Below are 22,089 nucleotides of genomic sequence, written 5' to 3'. Positions count from 1 at the left end.
TGTTAGTAAAAGTCTGTTAATATTAAGCATAGAATTTTAAATCTGCTTTCCATAATTTGTATTAAATACAATTAAAAGTTATGCTATTTGAAACTTATTTACTCAAAAATATTAGAACCACAACTTTGCTCTAAGATACTGTGATATATGTGCCTAAGAAACACCCATTGTCTCGTAAATACTCATTTAGTAAAACCACATAATTTAAACTGAAATAACTATTCAGTTCTGGGATTGTAGTATGTGTTGTTCTTCACTGATATTTCAGCCACAAATAGGCTATTTTTGTTATCAATTATTATGATAAGCTAACAAACACTGTTAGGCATATGTATCTGCAAACTAAGAATATGAACAGCTTACCTTTCATTGAAGTAGTGACAGTCGTGATATCACTGGGTTCACCATTTCCATACTGATTAGAAGCAGTTATGAAAATTTTATATGCTGTAGAACTTTCCAAGCCAGTGATTGTGAAACGGTTCTTGCTGCTAGATGCTATGATTGGAATATGAAACCATTCACCTCCTTCTTTCTTGTAGTGCAAAGTATAACCTAATAGTAAGAAAGGACTATATTATTATAACCTGCTATAAGTAAAGAATTATGCCAACATAGAATTTTTATTCTTTTTAGCTAAATGATAGAGAACTAAAGACCCTATTGTCATTCATATATTAAATGCCTTCAGATTTAAATTAAAACTATTCAGTACGAATACTTTTACGTTATTGATTACTGCTTAATATTTTAAACTTGTGGAGTCGAAGCAGGAGACATGAAGAAATCCGCACTGCTCTCGCCGGGATTTGAACACTGTAATTCCCGATTGCTAGTTGGACGTTCTATCGAGTTACACAACGAAAGGCATTTTAACGGACGACTGGAAATGAAGGGACCCAGTCAGAAAATCCTGGTGATCACGAATTATTTATTGTCCATCGGCTTTTAGTTCGGGCGCCACTTGTAGAGTCACTAAGTTTATGGATGCATGAAACACGAAGAAATTCGCAATGTTCTCGCTGGGATTCGAACAGCAGACCTCCTGATTGCAGGATGTGCTATCCAAGTACACCACAAAGGCACGCGGAAAGGAGGGAGAAAATGCCTTATTTTTATTCACAAGTTATGTTATACATCATTTTATATTAATTGTAGACAAAGTAATATTCCAGAATACTTAAGTAAAAAAAAAATTAGGTCTATTGCACAGAAAATATTTTGATATGCATATTTATTAGAATTAACATTTATTCTTAAAAATTGCACCGTACACAAAATTATGGTCACACAATTCTGACATAGTCCTGCTTCCTCAGAAGCAAAAATTTGGTTAAAAATTTTTTCGCTCCTAAAGAACAGAGACCTGGGCCTAACCGGCCTCGAAATCGATAGAGTTTTATTTAAGATCCAGGTCAAACCAAGGTCGCCTTTTTGCCTGTTTGAATTACACTAAGTTATAATATCAGTTTTTATAGGTTTATAGTTTCAGTAACATTATAAACTATAATTCAATGACAAATAAAAATTGTACTAATTTTGAAAGCTTATAACTTCGTATTCGAAATTATGATTGCAGTTAATAATGCCCGGGAACACAGAATTTTTGAATAATAACTTTTTTCCCATAACTTATTATACTTTCTCAGTATGTATCCTAATTAGATTTTTAAAATAAATTTGGAAAAATTTTAAGCAAGGCGTTGTATCACACGAAAGCAGAAATCAATCCTATAGCATTAACAGGTGCATAATTTTTATACTTAAGAGAACTTCTTTCTACCTGTAACAGGAATATTCCTAGATGGAGGATCTCCCCATCTCAGACTTATTTTAGATTCGGAGGCTGCAACAACGGTAAAAGCTGGAGCCCCTGGAACATCTGGAACGAAATTAAATTAAATTGACACACATTTGTAAAATTAAAAAGTAGCACAGTATATTCATTACAAATATATCATTAGAAATTTCCCTCTATTTTCAAAATGTTAATTCAGCTGCACAAAGTTAAAGCCAGTGTAAAGAATTTTGAAATTCAGAATGAAACTAGTACAATTTAAACGGAAAATTTTAGTACTTCTGAGTTTAATTTAACGTTTTCTTATTCAACTACAGCGTATGGTGATCCAATTAAACAGGGACAGTCAAAATCAAAGCGGAGGCCAGAAACAAATTTTGCTTCACAACTCCAAAACCTTAGTTTAAAAACTATCTAAGTGATTTTCATTCTGATGAGGAAACGGAAAGGGAAAATTATAGCAAAGGCTGAAATTATAAACAACTGTTTAATTTACATAATAATAACTGCACATATCTTTGAAGAATAATTTTCCTTCTCTTTACGTATTCGATTTCTTTCTTCAATACGTTTCCTCTTCATTTCAGAATTTTTGGATTTAATTAAAGATTTCTGTTATCCTAAAAAACTAAATGCATTTAGAAGGTATAGGAAAAGGTGATAATTTTATTTCTTATATGAATATTCAGAATAAATATGAAATGATAATATGGTAAGGGTCAGTTACAGAGCCAGTGTAGCAGAATTTTTTGAATTTAGTAAAATACCAAGCAACAAAATCTAGAAATGGCAAAATTTTAGAATTTAGGAAGGTACTAGGCAGCAGAATTTGGGGCCCACAGAGATTGCATCAGCTGGAAAAATGCGTAGTGCATTACGTTTTTAAAAAATAATATGGATCAGTATACATATATAAATATTCTTAATGAAAACCTGAAAGCACCTGGAAGAAAATTTGGAATGCGTTCTATCAGGATAAACGATTCTAAACGTACTGCCGTAAATTTTCTCTTGGGATACAGCTGCCCTGAAGTTATCGAAACTCCTCCATATACTTCGGATTTAAATCCTATCGAACATGTGTGGAGTGAGATAGAAAAAAGAATTAGTACATATGACATTTTTTCAAAAGCTCTATTAAAAGTAATTCTTACAGAAGAATGGAACATTCTAACTAAATAATAATAATAATAATAATAATAATAAATCCATATCAAAGCGCATGAAAAATGAAATTTTAGCTGCAGATTATCTAATGACGTATTGTATGTCTCATTATTTTCATGACTTTTTAAAATAAAATCTGCTTGTTATTTATTGTCTGTAAACCTTTCTGGGTGGTTCGAATATTTATAGTGTTCATTTTCAGAACTTTTTGAATGAACTATTTTTTTAAACAGAAACGTTTCGAATAACTTTGTTGAAAACAAGCAGGTCTTAAAAATGATGATCAATAATATACAAAAAAGAAAAACAAGGACATTTAGCTAATATTTAGCATTTGATATTTACAAATAAAACTGAGAAACACAAGTGTCCCAAAATACATGTGAGCCACTGTAATTTAATTACTATATTCGAACATTTTCGTTTTCAAAAATAATTTAAAATGTAAAAAATTTAATACCTAAAAAGATAAATTTGATATTAATTTAACGATATATTTATTAAACAAAATACACAGTTTTATCACTATATAAAAAAGCAATAAAGATAATTTCAGTGATATTAAAAATAAATATCTGATAACCGATAAATACCAGAAACTTAAGAAATTTATTCATTTGAGAACAGAATTCTTATATGCTATCATTTAAGATCATCATTGATACAATTTTAGTAACTTGAACAAATATTATGTTTCTGAGACACTAGATGGAGGTGCAATCGCATATAAAAAATAAAAATAAACTCTCGACGTAATCACTGACGTCAGATGACGCCGAAAATGCCAGCTGTTTCCACGGGCCAATGACTGAAGGAGAGTCAACTACTGAGCGGATGCGTGTTCATACATCTGTTGAAAAAATTTTACAGCAACAAAATTTTATAAATTATGTGACACTTAAAGGCTACGAAGCTTATGTAATCATTTTCTTCTAGGGTTCAAAGATTGTTAAATGCTTTAGAAAATTGAATTCTAATGAAAATTTTCTAATTTAATAAAAAAGTTTAAACAGACAATTTTTTTAAATTAAATTTTGTTTTATGATGTAACCATTTTCTTTTAATACGGGTTCAAAGATAGTTAAATGCTTTAGAATATTTTCTAATGAATATTCATTTTTATAAAAATTAATTGCAGTAAAGTTTAAAGAGACAATTTTTTAAAATTTTAATCTTATTTTATGGCTTTTAACTAATTAATTACCACTTCTTTAAATACAAAGGTCATTACAAATGCTTATTATGATAAATTCGAAAATAATTTTTTCTGGTAATTTCTGTATATAAAGCAGTTAAAATAGTGGATAATATTAGGTATTATGCGGAATTAAATATAAAATTTAGAAATAAAACAATATAATGTGGATTTGGCATTCTGCAATATAGAAGTTATTGTAATATTTAGCGATATAGTATAGTAATTTAGTAGATTAGTGGTATAATATGTATTTAGTGATATAGTAGAGTGGTTATAGTATATATGTAGTGATATAGTATATTAGTGATACAGTATACATTTAGTGATATAGCATATTAATAATATAGTATGAAAGGAAACCTAATGTAAGAAGATATGTATGATAATTAATTTTAAAATTAATAATTAGACTAGAAACAAAGTGACGAAAAATATCAGAAATAATGCATTTGTTTTCTATTACTCGAATGTGAAGCACAAAAATCATTCAAACAGGTCACAAATTTGCTAAAATATATTTTGAGTATGATATGATATTCCCCGTTAATGAAGACGATGAATCATCCTAGCTAACGAAAAGAAAAGATCAATGAACGTATAGACTCTGTCACCCTCAAATTATGAATGAGAGCGACCCACGTTTTAAGAATCCAGATCATTTGAAGGAGTGATGGTTGCTATTTTTGGCTATTAATCGCTAAATTGGAGAAAATGAAATTAACAAAAATTCAATTCTCATGGTACTTGGTCAGTGGCTAACAAAGCCTTAGTATGTGTAAGGATGGAAATATTTTAAAATTTAACGCAATTGTATATATTCTAAATTCAAGCAGAAATAACAATAAGAAAAAAGATAAAGGAAAAAATGGCTTTTTATTCTAACACTGCGGTATCATTATGAAAGTATAATCCACGAATTTAATGTTTTGATATATTACTTTCTGCTAGTCACTAGTTGTAAATGAAACTTGGGGCTTGCGCCAAGCTTTGGGTAACTGCGGTAACCTCAATTCACCAGCTGTACGTAGTTTAAAGAGACAAGAATTGCTCTGAGTAATAATGCCTTATTAATGAATTTGTTTTCCCTCTTTGACAACACGGTTTATACACTGAACTTATTGCTAATGCTTTTGCTATTAAGTACTATAGAATGCAAGAAAGATATTTAAAATAATAAATTAAATTAAAATAACAGATAATTAAAATTGTTATTAACTAATTAATAGTCGATATAACATATTTTCATTTTTTTTTGTAAATTTTTTCTTTAAAAAATGTTTTTTTAAAGTTATAAAAATAAATGTTAATATAAAATTTCTTTTAAAAGAATATTAATTTTTGATGCTATGCTTTTATATCGTATCTGGGTACAAGCATAAATGACATTGACAGCCGTCTAAGGCGCCTATTTTCGAAGGCGCTAGCTGAGTTCTCAAAACGACGACTAAATAAATGTAGTGTTTGCTTTGAACTAGTAATATGTTTATAATGGGCGCTAACTGTACTCATATAAAGCTATATGCAAGGGCGTCAACTGAAGTGATCACTCAGGTTGTTGAAAATGCCAACAAGACTGTATGTAAGTCTTAAAAACTTTAGAATTCTATGTATAAAATCTCATATGTTTCTAGTGAAGATTTAATTGTGTTTGAAGATATTTAAGTTAGCATTTATGGTTTTATAACAAAAATTGAAATATATGCATAGATGTAATTTTATGTAATTTTATATTTTGGAATTTCATTGCATGATGGGTAAACTTAACATCAGATTCTTACATAATTTTTTTTAAATATGTACTACAATGCATTTTTTAACAGCTTTCTAAGAAGAGCGGTATTTTAGTCAGGATTTTAATTCGAGGTACTGATTACAATAAGGCTCACCAGCGGCCGAGCGGTAAAGTCGCTGAACACTGGTAGTTCGGTTCGAGGTTCGAATCCCGCGAACGGGCTGGCTGCATGGGTGTTTTCGTGGTTTTCCCCATTTGTAAAGTGTATACGAGCCAGTTTCCCTTAGAAAGTCCTCCACGAAGGCATCCCTCCCGTTAGGCAGATAGCCCTCGTGTGCTTTGCCATAATTGAATAACCTAACCTAACCTGATTACAATAAAACTCATACAGGCTATTTTGAAAATAATTCTTATGGAAGATTTTCTCAGAGAAGGTGTTTAATTTTAAATTAGATTTAGTTAAGGAAAAAACACGGAATATCCAACCATTCTTCTACCTAGATTTGAGTTCTGTACAAAATTATAGATATTCAGTAAATCTATTTTCTCAACGACTAGTGATACGTAACTTCTGGGAGAAGGTGTTAAAATACCCCTAGGTTACGGATTATAAATCTGACATATAAAAACTTTTCATAATATAATTTTACAGCTGCAAGATTTTAAAATAAAAAAAATATTTTACTTGAATTTTTATTATTTAATGTATTTTAGCACTTTTATTATTGCTATTCGTAAAATATGAACTGTGATTCATATTTTATTCGTAAAATGCTATAATTCATATATTTCATTTCCGAAACAGTATTTCAATGGGATTTTTCTATAAAGTGTTTTAAATAAAAGCTGAATTTTAAAAACGTTTTGGAGGAATGTTAAAAACTCCATTATGCACAGCTGAGTGTACTAACGATATCACCGCAATAAAAAATTTGAATAATTAGCAACATTTGTTGAAAATTAAAACATATTCGGTAGCGTAGTTAATGACTTAGTTTCGCACTACCTAACGAAAACCCAAACTGGTGAAAACGTTTAGTGTGTATAGTCAGCTCGTAGATTATTAGTTTTAACTAGTAGATCATAGGGATATTTAGCTATCTGTGTTAAGCTTTAAAAGATTACGAATTAAGTAATCTAGTGGTTTACTCATTATTAATTATAATACATTAATAATTTCTTGACAGATTGATTCTATAAACTGTGACGTTTTAAGAACTTAAATTGCCACTTAACTACATATAGAAACTTTTGCCAATATTTTTTTTATGTCAACATATTACACGAAATTGGAAATACATTCTTATAAATTTATAATTAAAATTTAAAATATATAAGATTTTATTTTAATTACCCAATTCTTATTTTGGCTGCTTCTACATTTTGTGAACTTCTCCTAGTCTGCATATTAATTTGAAATGTAAATAAAAGACTAGTTTTAAAGTTATAGAGTTTGACTTGCTTTGGTAGCATACATTAGCATCAAATTCGTAACAAACGTAAAGCGAATTACCTCTGGTCTGAAGTAACAACAGAATCTTGAAAAAGGCTTAAACAACCTTTTATTTAAAACAGAACTTGAATATAAATGCACTTGTCGTGCTAACATAATCAACCACTACTTGTGACTATGAAACTAAAGTAACATTTAAATTCAATATTTAAAATTTATTTAGTCTAGTAGTTGAAGACAACAGAATTTAATTTTATATTGGCTCAGAACTTCTCACCGGCGTTACGATTAAATGTCGACAGTAATAACGCGAAGCCGGATAGTTACATTCTTATCAGATGTGACGAAATCTAGTAACGTGGCTTCGAGAAGCAGCAACACGCTCTGTCTCCAAAAACCTCAGTTTAGATACTTTTCTAACTGATATACATTTTTGGTAAGGAAACCGGAAAAGAAAAATTACAGTGTAGAAGTTATAATCATAATAACTGTACAAATAAAATTTTAATAGCCCTATAAAGTTTATAGGACAGAGTGTAGCAGCTTAGACTATTTATTCATCCTTGTATGTCTGCTAATTGAAATAGATTGCTGCAAAGATTTGATTGCTTTGACACTTCGCGTGTGATTAGTCGAAAGGAACTATAGTTGAATACTGGCTTCGCTGACATTGTGATTACATTCACTTTGTGTTAGAACTGCATGAGATACTTGTTATTCTGCCCACAAGAGAGCGGAAGTTCAGTTTCGGTAAATTTCAGTTTGTGTTACATGGTCGACGTGATAGTAAATATTTTATTCTAAATTTTACTTTGGTTGTGATACTTAACGAAATTATTCCTACTGTCTTTTATGTTTATTTTGGATAGTTGGTATATTAAATTTAATATCGTAACTGTACAAATAAAAAAGTATAAAAGTGGTCAGTATTCTAAGTATTGCACTAAAGAAAGCAAAAACAGTTTGGAAAACTACATATGCATGATCTCTTACCTCCATCCAATGGTTTAGCCACCAGGTCTTGAGAAGGGGGACCTGTTCCTGCACTATTGTAGGCTTTCACTACAATATTGTACTTATTAGATTTCGTGAGATTAGTCAACGTATATTCTTGGTTTTCTTCTACGACATTATCGACAGTCTTGAATGAATATGGGTGTGAAGATCCATCCACTTTATAGCCAACAAAATATCCGCGAAGTTGCCCATTCCACAGCTCACGTGGTGGAGGCTATACGTAAAAATAAGCAGCATTAGGCACATTCAGTATTTTAGATGACTTGAAAATTATACAGAGAATTTTTTTATTTCTTTATATAATTAGTGAGTTATTGACTTCCGAAGACCTTCAAAATAGAGCAAATAAAGAGAACTCATGATGAATGCAAAAATATCAGTTATTCCTACTATTAATCGTAGAACAATTACGTAAGCATTAAAGTGCTGGGATTTGAAAGTTTAATTAAAACGAAAATTTTACTTTTAGGTGTAAAATCAAACAAATCTTTGTCAGAATGAAATGAAGTATCTAGCAACTGAAAGATTCACAAATAGAAGTTACGAAGTGTTTTTATTTTTTGAGGCTAATTGTATATGACTTGTAAAAAATGTAACAAAAAGCATGTTAAACTGAAACCTTTTATGGTATCGTTGATATACGTGTAAATTTATAATTAAAAAGTTTTATGGTATCGTTGATATACGTGTAAATTTATAATTAACTTTCAGATTCATTATTAAACAACAGACGAAAACATCTTTATACCTTTATCATAATTTTTAGTGTCGTAGACCTGTCATAATTTTTTTTCCTAAAATCATTTAGATAAACGTTTTGAAATTTTAAAAACAAAATTTAAACATTTTATAAGGTATTTCTCCCGTCTCCCTAGCGCGCCTTCGTGATGTAGTGGTTCTGCACGCTGGGCCGGTATTCCAGAGGTCTGCGTTTCGATTCCCGACGAAATCGATTCATTTTGCCTGCTTCGAAAAATACCTAATTGTCTGCACAATTTAACCTTTTAAAACTTTATTATGAAACGCTGTCGGCTATGCTATCTTAAATGCTCAAATGCTTTCACCTTATAATCAGATAAATATTTATTCATTACAATAATTTGAAGCTTACGAATAGATTTACAAAACTGAAAGCTTAGAGCAAAACCTCTTTTGAAGCTCCTTTTCTAGTTTTTTCCAGCGCAATACAGAATTTCTTAATCTGTGCTATGCGGACCACAAGTGTCTTCGCATCTTTTTGTGGTCCTCTTGTGTTCCTTCTGAGTTTCAAAAAAACGAAAAAATTAAATTCAAATTAACTGCTTGTACCAGGCTGTAACTGAAAATCTGAATTTCAAAACTGCATATCGCAGTCATTACATATATTCCCTAAGAATAAAATTTTCCGAAGTTTATTACGGTTACATTACCTATCGATTTTACACGCTAAGAGATTTAAAGTACTATGACTGTGATGCTTCATTCAAACATAGAACGGATATGCAAGACTCGGTTAGGTCATTCATCTCATTCATGTAAGTAATAGCATTTATTTAATTTTTAGTTTATAAGGTAAAGGTTAATCAAATTCTTAGAGTCTTAAATTATCAAAAACGAATATAAATTATTTATTAACTTAATTATTAAATACCAATTAAAATTAAATACATTTTAATTGATTGTATTTTAAGTAATGTAGGTGTACAGAATATGAGCTGCTTCCGCAGGAGACACAAATAAGGTGGTTCGCAGGACATTATAATTTTTAAAAACGGTGTCCACTTGAAAAACGTTTGAGGAACGCTGGCGTAATAGATACCTTTGAAGCAAGTTATGAAAAGTGCTTTTCGAAATAATGTAATCATTCAATACTATTTCATTCGAACTATTTAAATAAAAAATGTGTAATTTTTGTTATATGCTTTATATTTATGATTTCAGGTCAGTATGTGTTGTATCGAAAATATATTACAGAATAATGTTTGACTGGAAAAAAATTATGAAATAGAAAAAAATGTACTCCTTTAAAAAGCATAAATGAAGAAAGAACAGTTTTCATAAATGTATGATACATAGTTTCTTGTAATTCCAGAGAATGGTTTTTAATAATATATACCAGCAACAAAAGTTTTCATTTAAAGTGAAAATGTACCGTTCAACTAGGTACCGCAGTAGCTCGCCTAACGCGATTTTAACGCTCGGCCGTCTGTGGCTATGCAATAAGTACTAGTTTGATGACTGCAGATGTTCTGGTGTAATTCTAAAATTTCTTCAATGTTTTAGAAATCGAACTTTCTAAATAAAATGACACATATCGTATATTAAAAAAATTATCACTTAAAAATACTTTTGACATATTAACACAATGCTGGGCACACAGGCTAGTATATTGTCGATATCCATACAATGATATCCATGATGAAGAGCTCGTGACAAATTTCTGTTATTTCAGTATCATAACACAATGTTCTTTTCACTGCTGATTTTATTTTAGGAAAGAAAAATAGCATTAAGGCAACAAATCTGGAGAATAGGTTGGAGGCTGGATGATCAAGACTCTTCCTCCCAAATCTTCGTAATGGGATAATTTGTCAAATTAGATTAAATTGGATTGAATTACGGCAAAATATGTGGCAGCTATCTGCTTAAGCAAATTAACTTTACACAAGTCATCTTCCGTTCTCTAATCTTTTCTGTAACATGCTTTTCCTATCAAAGTACCAATAATGTTATAGAGAAAGGCCGAATTAAACATTACTTTGAGTAATTAACCGCATAAATTAAAAATTCTATTTAACTGTAATTCTAATTATTTTCTGATTTTGAATGCTTAAATTTTTTCCTTGATTTTTCTTAAAAATTATTAATTAAAAAACATGTTACAATATTATTGCTGCTTTTTAGCCCAAAAGGGACTTTAGTGCCCAGTGGGATATTAGTCTGGAAATGGCCATCACTTAATGCTGCATCGGAAATTCTAAGCGTATACTGCGCTATGCTACTGTTAAAATTTTTGTAATTTTGCTGTTGAATTGTATATGGCGTATATGGCGTAAGTGCGAAGAAAATTATGCTTAATAATAAAGCTGAAAACAAAAAGACATTTCTTTCCCCCTGTGTTTATGCGAGTCGGTAACAGAATGACGTTCTTTGCACTCAAACCATAAAATTCAGTTCAGTAGCAATGTCGCAAAATAATTTTAAAATGAGCCTATCTTTAGAATTTCCGATACACAGTTCCGCGCCCCCTGGAGATAAAAAGGGTTTTTTTCCCCGCCGTAGAGTGTTGCCATTGCTCGCTTTTAAATCGTTGAGTTTGTTACTCAAAAATTCGTCTAAGTTTTACAAAATAGGAAATCCATCATAAAACAAATTCCAAATTTCAAATTTGATCTTCCACATGCCCATATTCGTAGGAGTATTATGTCATTTAAAATTCGATGGCTCTATGTACCGTTGTTTTATCACAATGCGAGAAATATACATACATTTATGCAGATTCTTCATTATTTAATTTCTTCAAATATAATGCACGACTCTAACATTTGGTGGCAACAGTTTGAAAAGTAAAACGAACATTTATAGTGATTCAACGCAAAATCGCAAAACGAAAACAATAGTCCTTCAGGGACAAAGCCCCTTTGGACTAAAAAAAGCGTAACAGCAGACAGGTAGACTGCGAGAGCGTAAAAAGCTTTACCAAATACTTTTTGGCAACCGTTAAAATCTGAAACCTTTCAGATTTCCCCACCCCAACCCCCGGCCATAATACTTTTATCCACATCTTTTAGAACTGGGATTTTTTTTCTTTCTTTCATTTCTACCATGGTCATTATACACTGAAGTGACAAAAGTCATGGGATACCTCATAATATTTTGTCGGTCCTCCTTTTGCCCGGCGAAGTGCAGCAATTCGACGTGGCATGGACTCAACAAGTCGTTGGAAGTCCCCTGCAGGAGTATTGAGCCATGCTGCCTCTATAGACGTCTATAATTGTGAAAGTGTTGACGGTGAAGGGTTTAGGGCACGAACTGACCTCTCGATGATGTCCCATAAATGTTCGATGGGATTCGTGTCGGGCGATCTAGGTGGCCAAATCATTCGCTGGAATTGTTCAGAATGTTCTTCTAACCAATCGCGAACAATTGTGGGCCCGGTGACATGATGCATTGTCATCCATAAAAATCCCATCGTTGTTTGAGTACGTGAAGTTCAATGATCGGTTCAGTTGCACCAGAGGACCGAGTCCATGCCATGTAAAAACAGCCCGGACCATTATGGAACCACCACCAGCTTGAACAGTGCCTGACAACTTCGGTCCATGGCTTCGTGGGGTCTGCGCCACATTCGAACCCTACCATCAGCTCTTACCAACTGAAATCGTGACTCATCTGACCAAGCCCTGATTTTCTATTCGTTTAGGGACCAACCGATATGCTCACGAGCCCACGAGAGTCGCTGCAGGTGATGTCGTGCTGTCAGTAAAGGCACTCGAGTCGGTCTTCTGCTGGCATAGCCCAAGGAAGACAAATTTCGCCGCACTGTCCTATCGGACACGTCCCTCGTACGTCCCACATTGATTTCTGCGATTATTTGACGCAGTGTTACTTGTCTGTGAACATTGACAACTCTACGCAGACGTCGCTGGTCTCGGTCGTTAAGTGCAGGTGGTCGGCCACTGCGCTGTCCATGGTGGGATGTTATGCCTGAAATTAGATACTCTCGGCACACTCTTGACACTGTGGATCTCGGAATGTTGAATTCCCTAACGATATCCGAAATGGAATGACCCATGTGTCTAGCTCCAACTACCATTCCGCGTTCAAAGTCTGTTAATTCTCGTCGTGCGGTCATAATCACGTCAAAGCCTCTTCACATGAATAACTTGAACACAAATGAAAGCCCTGCCAAAGCACTTCGCATTTATACATTTTCTACGCGATACAACTGCAATCTGTATATTTGCATATTGCTATCCCATGACTTTTGTCACTTCAGTGTATTTTCCCCGTGTTGTTTTTATTAAACGTTTCGTCCTCAAACGTGTTGCGTTTACGTTCGCAATGATTTCGGCTTACACGTTTAAAATGATATAGTTAGCATGTCAGTTTTTCTAACCCTGGTTTTTAACAAATAGGACCACGAAGGTGCTGTACAAAATGAAGGTAACAGCATATACTTTAAAAAATTATGTAGATAACGATTATTAAACACTTTTCGTATAATAGTACATTCATATGAATTTGATAATATTCTTAATAAAACTTAATAATATATTTACAGTATAAATATAGGTAAATTTTAATAATGAAACTATTCATAAAAACGTACTTTCCACGTCACTAAAATGGAGCTGGAACTTTTAGCTTCAACCCAAACATCTGTAGGAGGACCACTTGGTTCTGAAAAATATTACTTTTTGTATAGTTTGCAAGTTTCAAATATGCTTTTTAAGGTAATAATTAGTATAGAAACAAATTAACAAATAAACATCCATGCCATGATAAGAACTTAAAATTCGCAATTTTTGACATACCAAATTAAAATCATATTAATGTATATGAAATAATATTATACGTAACATTTTGGCATTAACCAAAACACTTACATATCTGCAGATGCTTACTATGCACTCCAATAAGAGCAACGCATTTTGGACTAATAAAACAAATTTGTTTTTTTTTTCGAATTTTAAAGCTCAAAATTTCATTTCTGCAATATGCTATAGAAGATATCGAATAATATTTTAGGCTTATTATCAAAATAGCAAATTACTGAATCATTAGTAAGTAAGCATTTGTATAAAGCAAAAAGCAATTTTGTCGAGATTTGAAAAATTCATATTACGGAAAATTTGTTTCGTTAATTAACTAATTGTAATATTTAAGATATTAATCAAAAATTTTAAATAATAGAATTATATTATTTATAACGTTTAAACTTTACAGTATTTTCTTTAAATTTATAACATTATTGAAAGGAAAAATTATTTTAAAGATATATTGTTCGGATTTTGTTTAATAAATATGCTAAAAATGCGATAATCAGAATTACAGTGGTTCAGCACACCTGATAACTCGGTCCATATTCATTGCCAGTCCTGCCATACAATGGCGCTATAATATTCGGGAACGCTGGGCAGTTGCTTCACGTAGTTTTAGCGCCAGAGGTGCAAATAGTTTTGAACCCCACTTTTTCTGATCACTTTTCATATGTATTATTTTTAAAGAAATAATATAGCAAATATAAAAAATTTGATGTGTACACCACATGACTTCCTTGTATTGGAATATTAAATTATACGCCTTTTTTCTTGCATTTCATTTAAACTGATTGGATTGAATTAAATATACTTCGGCGACAGCGCATAAACACAATAGAATAAATGCATTCTTTAAAATTCACTCTAGTGTTTGTTTACCATAGCGACACTCTGGCGCTAGATTCACTTAACAGTACTAATAATTATATAACAGTTAGCTTATAATTATATAACAGTTAACGTATATATTTCGTTCATATTATAACTCAAAATGCACAAAATTTATATCATTTAAAGAATAGAATTATCTAATCGTTGCCACATGTTCTATTCAAATACTATAATAAAGCTAGAATGATGTATAAAAGAAATTAAGCAAACAAAACAAAAAAGAAACAGTTTTTCACAGACAATTGAGTATTTCTCATTTAATTAATTCAGTTCTCCTTCGCGAGAAGGCAAAAATACATAAAAACTCAAAATATCTATATTAAAAATTACGAAGTAAATCTCAAACACTTATTTCCTCGAAGAAATTCCAGAAAGAATTAAGCATGATTTAATTGGCAATAATAAATGAATGCGTTATCTTTGTTGTTGCGAAGCTAAGTTTCTCTAGATTGGCAACAAATCCACTAGTCTCCTGTTTCAAATGTAAACATCAATGGCCGCCATTAAAAACAGGCTTAGCGGCAATTAAACAACTTTAAAATTGCTGATAATTCTAAAAATATTGCACACAGATTTACTAAAGGCATAAAATCCTTAACCGGAAGATAAAAACAACATAATTCAATCATTTTTAAAGCAAAAAATGTACAATTTACAAACATATAAGAGTAAAGAAACTGAGGTTACTGAGCTGGGTAACAGAGTGGATATATATATAAATATATTTATATACGTTTGGTGCGGCCGATTGCAACCAAAATACGAGGTGCACATCTACATGTTATAGCAGTCCTATATACAAAATTTCAACGTTCTGAGGCTACTCGTTTTTGAGTTATGCGAGATACGTACGTACGCACGCACGTACGTACATACGTTCGTACAGACGCCACGAAACATTCTCTTCAGAATTAATTTTAAAGCAGTTTTATAATTTTTTTGAAGGAAAAGAGTATTTTATTCTGTCCTTACGTACAGATATCACGCAAAAACATCGTTAAATTGCATTCGATAGCGGTCAAAATGGATATTTTCGTTGAAATATGCTGCCTGAAACTTTTCGCGATTACAATACCTCCTTTTTACTTCGTACAAGGAAGTAAAAAGCATGCATGATAACACTTAAAATTTTATCGGGAATTTTAAATATATTTGGTTTTTAAATATTTTCTGATTTTGCTGTTGAAGTTTATGCGGCGTAAGTGATGTTTAATAAATACAGTTGATAAAGACAAAAGCTAAGAATAAATATGCATAAGAACATATAATATTTTGAAGCTCTGGGACGTAGTTTCCGCTACTGCACAACAGATAGCAAGAGTCTAGAGCAGGGGTTTTCAACCCTATGCCCATGGGAAACATGGCCCCCGTCGATCGTTTAACGTGTGTCTGCCGTTGTGCGATCACAATAAAAATGTTTTAGTTTTCAATAAAATGCTATGTGAAAGTTTTCTCATTTTTAATGAAACAGAAATTGCATCCAACACAGATACCAGCACAAAGTGAAATGCCACCGGTCTCTCTTTTTATGTGCACGTATTATTAACTCTATCCAACTAGATATTCACTTTGAAAAAGCAAATGCCGCCCGCCGTTCAATAGATATTCTAGAATATGCTCTTAGGGACAAAAAGGTTAGGGATTCCTGGTCTAGAGTAATAACTAGCATTGGGATGTCCTTCAGGAACACTGAAATATTTCTTTGCAAGAAGACATCAACTACAAAAGGAGAGTGTTATCTGGATAAGCAATGTTTTACTTGTGGTCGTGATTCATGATTTGTAATTGAAATTATACATGGTTATTAATTTTTTAGTAAAAAAGCAATTTTGTCAATATATTTTCTGATGGTTTTGATTTTTAAATGGGTATGTAAAGTAATCTTACTAATAAAATTTTCTGATTTTACAGTTACATTTTATGTGGTTTAAGCGTGAAGAAAGTGATGTTAAAAAATTAAGTTAAATGAACAAAAAGTGTTGTAAAAGTTAAATGAACGAAAAATGTGAGGACAAGCCTCACATTTCAGCATCGATTTCTTCATCATAGTCCTTTTTCAAACACAATGAGAGAAATCTAGTTTGATGAGGTTTTTTTTTTTTTTTTTTTTTTTTTGTGTGTGTGTGTGTGTGACTGAAATGAGAGTCTGAAATGGATACGAGGTGGACGACAGCTTGTATCGTTTTTCTTTCTACCTTTGGCCTCGATGTATGTTGTTTCTACTGTGGCTTCTAAATTCAGGAAATAAATTTTTCTGTTTAAGATTTTAATCTGTCCTTAGTGAAAAAAAAATTAGAAATTTCGGAATCTCTAGTGCCATTTGCAATAAAGGAGGTGACGTTTAAGTAGAAATACGGACGACGCCAGCACATGTTCAGTATTTTTCTACGAACATTTTTCAATCACCATGTGAGGCATGAATATCGGCCAAGTGTAATACAGGTAAATTCTTCAATAATAACTGTTCTAAATGAATCTAAACTGTGTTCTTTGTCGTCCACTTTTGGAGAATAAACTACTATGAGGTAAACTTTGATGATGTATATACACTGATCGAGAGTGACCATAATCATTGTAAGAGGAAGTGATATGGCTGCTCAGAACATTTGATAATAAAGTATTATTTAAGTATGGAAAGTGCCGGATTATCGAACTTTTGCTGTAGCTTCATTTTTTGAATAGCCAGCAAGGATTATAATCTTTCCTACATATCATTCATTGACAAGTGCTTAAGGTTGGAACGTTTGCTTAGAGATGATCGAATTATTCATCACTCCCAATCAGCTAATTCACCGCATCGTTACTGAGATTGTTGCACAGTGTTCAGCACACAGGATCCAAGTAAACTCAAAGACAAGAAAAGAGGAAAAAAGAAGAGAGGAAAGGAGAGGGAGGAAAGAGAAGAGAAAAGGATTCAATTGGATTATTTAATTATGGCAAAGCACACGAGGGCTATCTGCCTAAAGGGAGGAATGCCTTCATGGAGGACTTTCTAAGGGAAACTGACTCGTATACACGTTACACATGGGAAAAACCACGAAAACGCCCATGCAGCCATCCCGCTTGCGGGATTCGAACCTCGAACCGAACTACCAGTGTTCAGCGTCTTTATCACTCGGCCGCTGGTGGGCGCAAAGAGAAAAGGAGAGAGGAAGAAAATAGAGCGGACGGAAGAGAGCTTAGGAAAAGAGAAGACAAGAAATTAGGGAAGGGGGGGAAGGGATGAGAGACAGAGAGGTATACCGGTAGGCAGGCAAACAAACGTGAATACACACACATATACAAACATGCACGTGAAAGAAAAAGAATTTACAAGGGATAGGAACGCGTGTCCACTTCAATAACGACGCGGCAGTCAGCGATTGTTAATAATCTATTACCTAACACGGCTAGTGTTTATACATAAAATTTAATTCAGAACGATATATCATTTTAGATCAAACTTTTTAAATTTCTCAGATTAGAAGACAATGTAAAAACGTTTGGACGTGGTGAAAGAAATTTTATTTTTTGAATGATTATACAGTGAGAGTTCATATATATGTAAATAGTATGCATACATTTTTGCGGCGTTTACGTATTGCAAAAGGTCTAAAAGCCACTCACTAAGTTTTTAAAAGAATTATAAAAGCTTAGTGAATATCTCTGAGAACCTTTGCTACACATAAGCATAATATGTTATGTATTGTAATTTAGTTCGATAAACGTTTATCTTTATTCCGAAAAAAAAAAAGATAAATGTAATGAGAAAACAGTCTGAGAAAATTGCTAAGGTAATAGTTTTGTTCAAAAGGGTGAGTGACCCAAAAATTCTAGTATTATCAACTTTTCGGAGTTTTTAAGTTTAAAAATAAATTCGTGTCAAAATTTCAAACCTTCTTCTCCTGTTACAAGCTCGAGGATATCTGATGGTAGTCCCTGTCCGATTTCATTTTCACCCAGAACCGTTACTGCATATGGCGTTCCGGGTTGCAAATTTTTCAGTAAAACTGTTGTGTGACTACTTGGAACTGTTTCTTCCAAAAGTCTATGAGGTCCACCTAATAGGAAAAAAAATATATAATTATTTGATGTAAAAAAACACACACAATTGTGGTATAAAATTTGTGCAATATTTTGCATATCAGTATAAGCGCACCTTGAAAATTTGCATGTTAATAAAATCAGCATTTATCAAATAAAAAATATGCGCGCCTTTTACTATATCACATTTTACAACTCAGTTCAATTTTGAAATAATTGAGTTTTCTGTTTTCAGTGGATTTGTACTGCAAACAAAAGGGAGTTTTGCCTGAAATTTCTATTTTAACATTTACATGAAGAGGAATTGTTTACATATTTAGATAAATTATTTACTTTTATAAAGAAACTCCCCAACAGTGTTAGATTTTAACGGTCAAAATATGCGGACAGAAATATTTGAAGAAAATATAGGAGTATAAAATGCAAAGCAATTCATTATGTGTTTAAAACGTCTAACAATATAATTAATTATTGCATGATATATGAACAACAGTTAGTTTTACGTAAAAAGTAAAACCTGAATTTAGAATTTTGTGTGTTTTCAGTTAATTTGTAGAGACATTAGGTATTTTTGAAAACAGGGAAGATGAAAGTTGAGCGATGCATTCGTTGGGAATCGAACCACGGACGTCTGGAATACGCGCCCAGAGTGCAGACCACGACACCACGAAGGCATGCTAAGAGGGAGGGAGAAACACCTTATATACACTCCCTTTTAAAGGGCGACTGGGGTTTTTAGGGAACCCAATCGCCAAATCCTGGGTGTGGAAAATCATCATCCACTACCCTTTTAGTTCGGGTGCCACTGTAGAGATATTATTTTTTGGAAGCAGGAAAGATGAAAAAAGAGCAACACCCTCGCCGAGAATCGAACCATGGACCTCTGGAAGGCGCGCCCAGCGTGCAGACCACCACACTACGAAGGCATGCTAAGAAGGGGGGATAAATACCTTATATACTCCCCTTTTTAAAGGGCGATTGGAGTTTTTAGGGGACCCGATCGCCAAATTCTGGGTGTGGAGAATCATCATCCTCGACCCTTTTAGTTCGAGCGCCACTGGGCATTAGGTTATTATTGAAACAGGAAATGAAAAATGAGCAACGCCTTCGTGGGGAATAGAACCACGGACCTCTGGAATACGCACTCAGCCAAGAAGGCTGGAGAAATAACCTATAAGCTATTTAAAAAAAAAGAAACCAGTTGCATGAAACTAATTTAGTAAATGTTGGGAGTATATGCCAAATGTGAAGCCAAAATGGCAGAAGAAGATAAAAAGAAATGGTAAAGGATTTTAATTTTATAAACAAATCAACAAACACTATTCCAAAAATGCATCAAAATTCCTTTTCGAAAATAAAAGCTACGCGTGTTACCTCCCTTATTCAAATGCAATAGGACTAGTATTGGTTAGATTAATAGAAATGCTTAGATCAATTTTTCTCAAATTATTTTGGTTTACCACTCACGTTTAAAAAAATTTGAGCTCTATAACTTGGGAACCCACATTTATAATTTTTACAAAAATACACCAGAAATACTGAGATTACTTTATTTGTATATTAATGAAGTTATAGAAATGTATTTTCATACTTGATTAAATTTTTGTAAGGATGGGAATACGGGATAATTTAATAAAAAGACGGTAAGATGAGCCTGATGAATTTCTACCAGTTTAATATTCGGCTTCCTTTTTGGAAAAACAAAATCGCAAATATTCGCGGTTATTATTGGCAACCGATTCCTTTTTTACATTTATTAGAGTTGTTACAGCACTGAACCCACGTAGACAACGTATACAGATGGTTAACGTAGATACACTTAGAAATAAGTTTATCAAGTAAGAGTGTAATGAATTATTTCAAGAATGAACGGATGATACTGAAAAATTTGTGTATTGAAGTGATTATGATAACAAGCGTCAAAGATAAAGGACAACGTTTATTTAAATTTTATTCTACCTTTTCAGTAATTCTGAAGTATTCTGTAATTCTTTATTGACATCTCATACACAAGAGTAAAAATTTATGGTAAGGTTGTAGAGACATTAGGTAATTTGGAAGCAGGAAAGATGAAAAATTAACAACGCCTTCACCGGGAATCGAACCATGGACCGGCCCAGTGTGCAGACCACCACACCACGAAGGCATGCCAAGAAGGTGGAAGAAATACCTTATATGGTCATGTGAAATTTTTTACTTGTTTCACTGTTAGTTTTGTCGTCTTTTGAAAGACAAAAGAAAGATATCTACGAGTTGTTGAGAATTAAACAGATTATGAATATGGTGATGCAAACAGTTTAAAATAAAACATTTGTGAATAAATCTGAAAAATGACTTTATTGATGTTATCAAATATTTTGCTTCAATACTGGATGGAGTATGCAAATAGCCTCGGATGTTTCGTAACGCTTATGTCTGACAGAACTGTGCTATTTTCAATGAAGTATTTTATAAGTCTTAATGAGAATTAGGAAATAAAGAGCCAGATACCTCTGTTTCTCCAGTACTGGATGATGTACTTAGTGATGGGTTTGTTACCCGAGTAAGGAGCGGGCCACGTAATGCTAGCTGTCCTGCTCCACACTTCTTTCACTTTCACATCCAGAGGTTTGTTTGGTACCTCTATAATAATAAAAAAATATTAGAATGAAAACCACTTGTATTCATATTGAAGCGGTTTTTCATGTATTAGCATATAAGAACACAAAGAAAAGTTATTAAGAAATTTACAGAAGAATTGAAGTTAGTTCGCACATGCTCCTTTGTTTTGTTAATGTAAACTAGAATCAAAGAATATTACTAAAAAATTAAGTGTTTCGAAAAAGGCTCAAAGGAGTCTTTCGAGATACAGCACACTTTCCTATAAAAATAACATCATTCTAAGCATAAATTTTGCTTAATTTCAAATTACACAATGTGCTTTTCGTTCGTGTATTACAAATGCTTAATGTTTTTAAAATTATCCAGAATTCAACCTTAATTTTGTGTTAATTTTACAGAGATGGTTAATCCATTTTAAAAGAATCTTAAACGAATTTTTATTTTCTCTTCTTTTGAGGGGAAAAAAATCTGCATCTGTCAAGTAATACTAGATTTAAATTTCAAAATAAATGAACACATGGCACTGAGCAGAAATGAAGAGGGAAAACAGAAAAAGGATAATTAAATAGACTCTCGAACAGATTACGTATGCGCCCAGAATTAAGTTAATTTTTATGAATCATATTTCATGAACTTAAATTATTGTTTTTATCATTGAAGCATTTAATGCTTTCCGTAAAAATTTGC

At 32.3% G+C, this 22,089-nt stretch overlaps 1 protein-coding gene across 17 annotated transcripts in view; it reads right to left on the bottom strand.

The window, feature by feature from the left end:
• LOC118194022 (cell adhesion molecule Dscam1-like) overlaps positions 1-22,089 on the bottom strand; it is a 234,218-nt gene that overhangs the window by 27,264 nt on the left and 184,865 nt on the right. For all 17 annotated transcript variants that reach the window (XM_085819465.1, XM_085819462.1, XM_085819466.1 and 14 more), the window contains exons 7-12: positions 21,292-21,423; positions 18,654-18,818; positions 13,677-13,747; positions 8,342-8,579; positions 1,784-1,882; positions 364-555 (exon numbers count right to left, since the gene is read on the bottom strand). In XM_085819465.1, coding sequence (XP_085675591.1) covers positions 364-555; positions 1,784-1,882; positions 8,342-8,579; positions 13,677-13,747; positions 18,654-18,818; positions 21,292-21,423 — 897 coding nt within the window. The remainder of the gene's footprint in view (positions 1-363; positions 556-1,783; positions 1,883-8,341; positions 8,580-13,676; positions 13,748-18,653; positions 18,819-21,291; positions 21,424-22,089) is intronic.

This window comes from Stegodyphus dumicola, chromosome 6 (assembly GCF_044657685.1).
Source record: "Stegodyphus dumicola isolate Sdum_Otavi_A_Nest chromosome 6, ASM4465768v1".
NCBI classification, from domain to species: domain Eukaryota; kingdom Metazoa; phylum Arthropoda; class Arachnida; order Araneae; family Eresidae; genus Stegodyphus; species Stegodyphus dumicola.
This window is presented reverse-complemented; position numbering and strand designations above follow the sequence as displayed.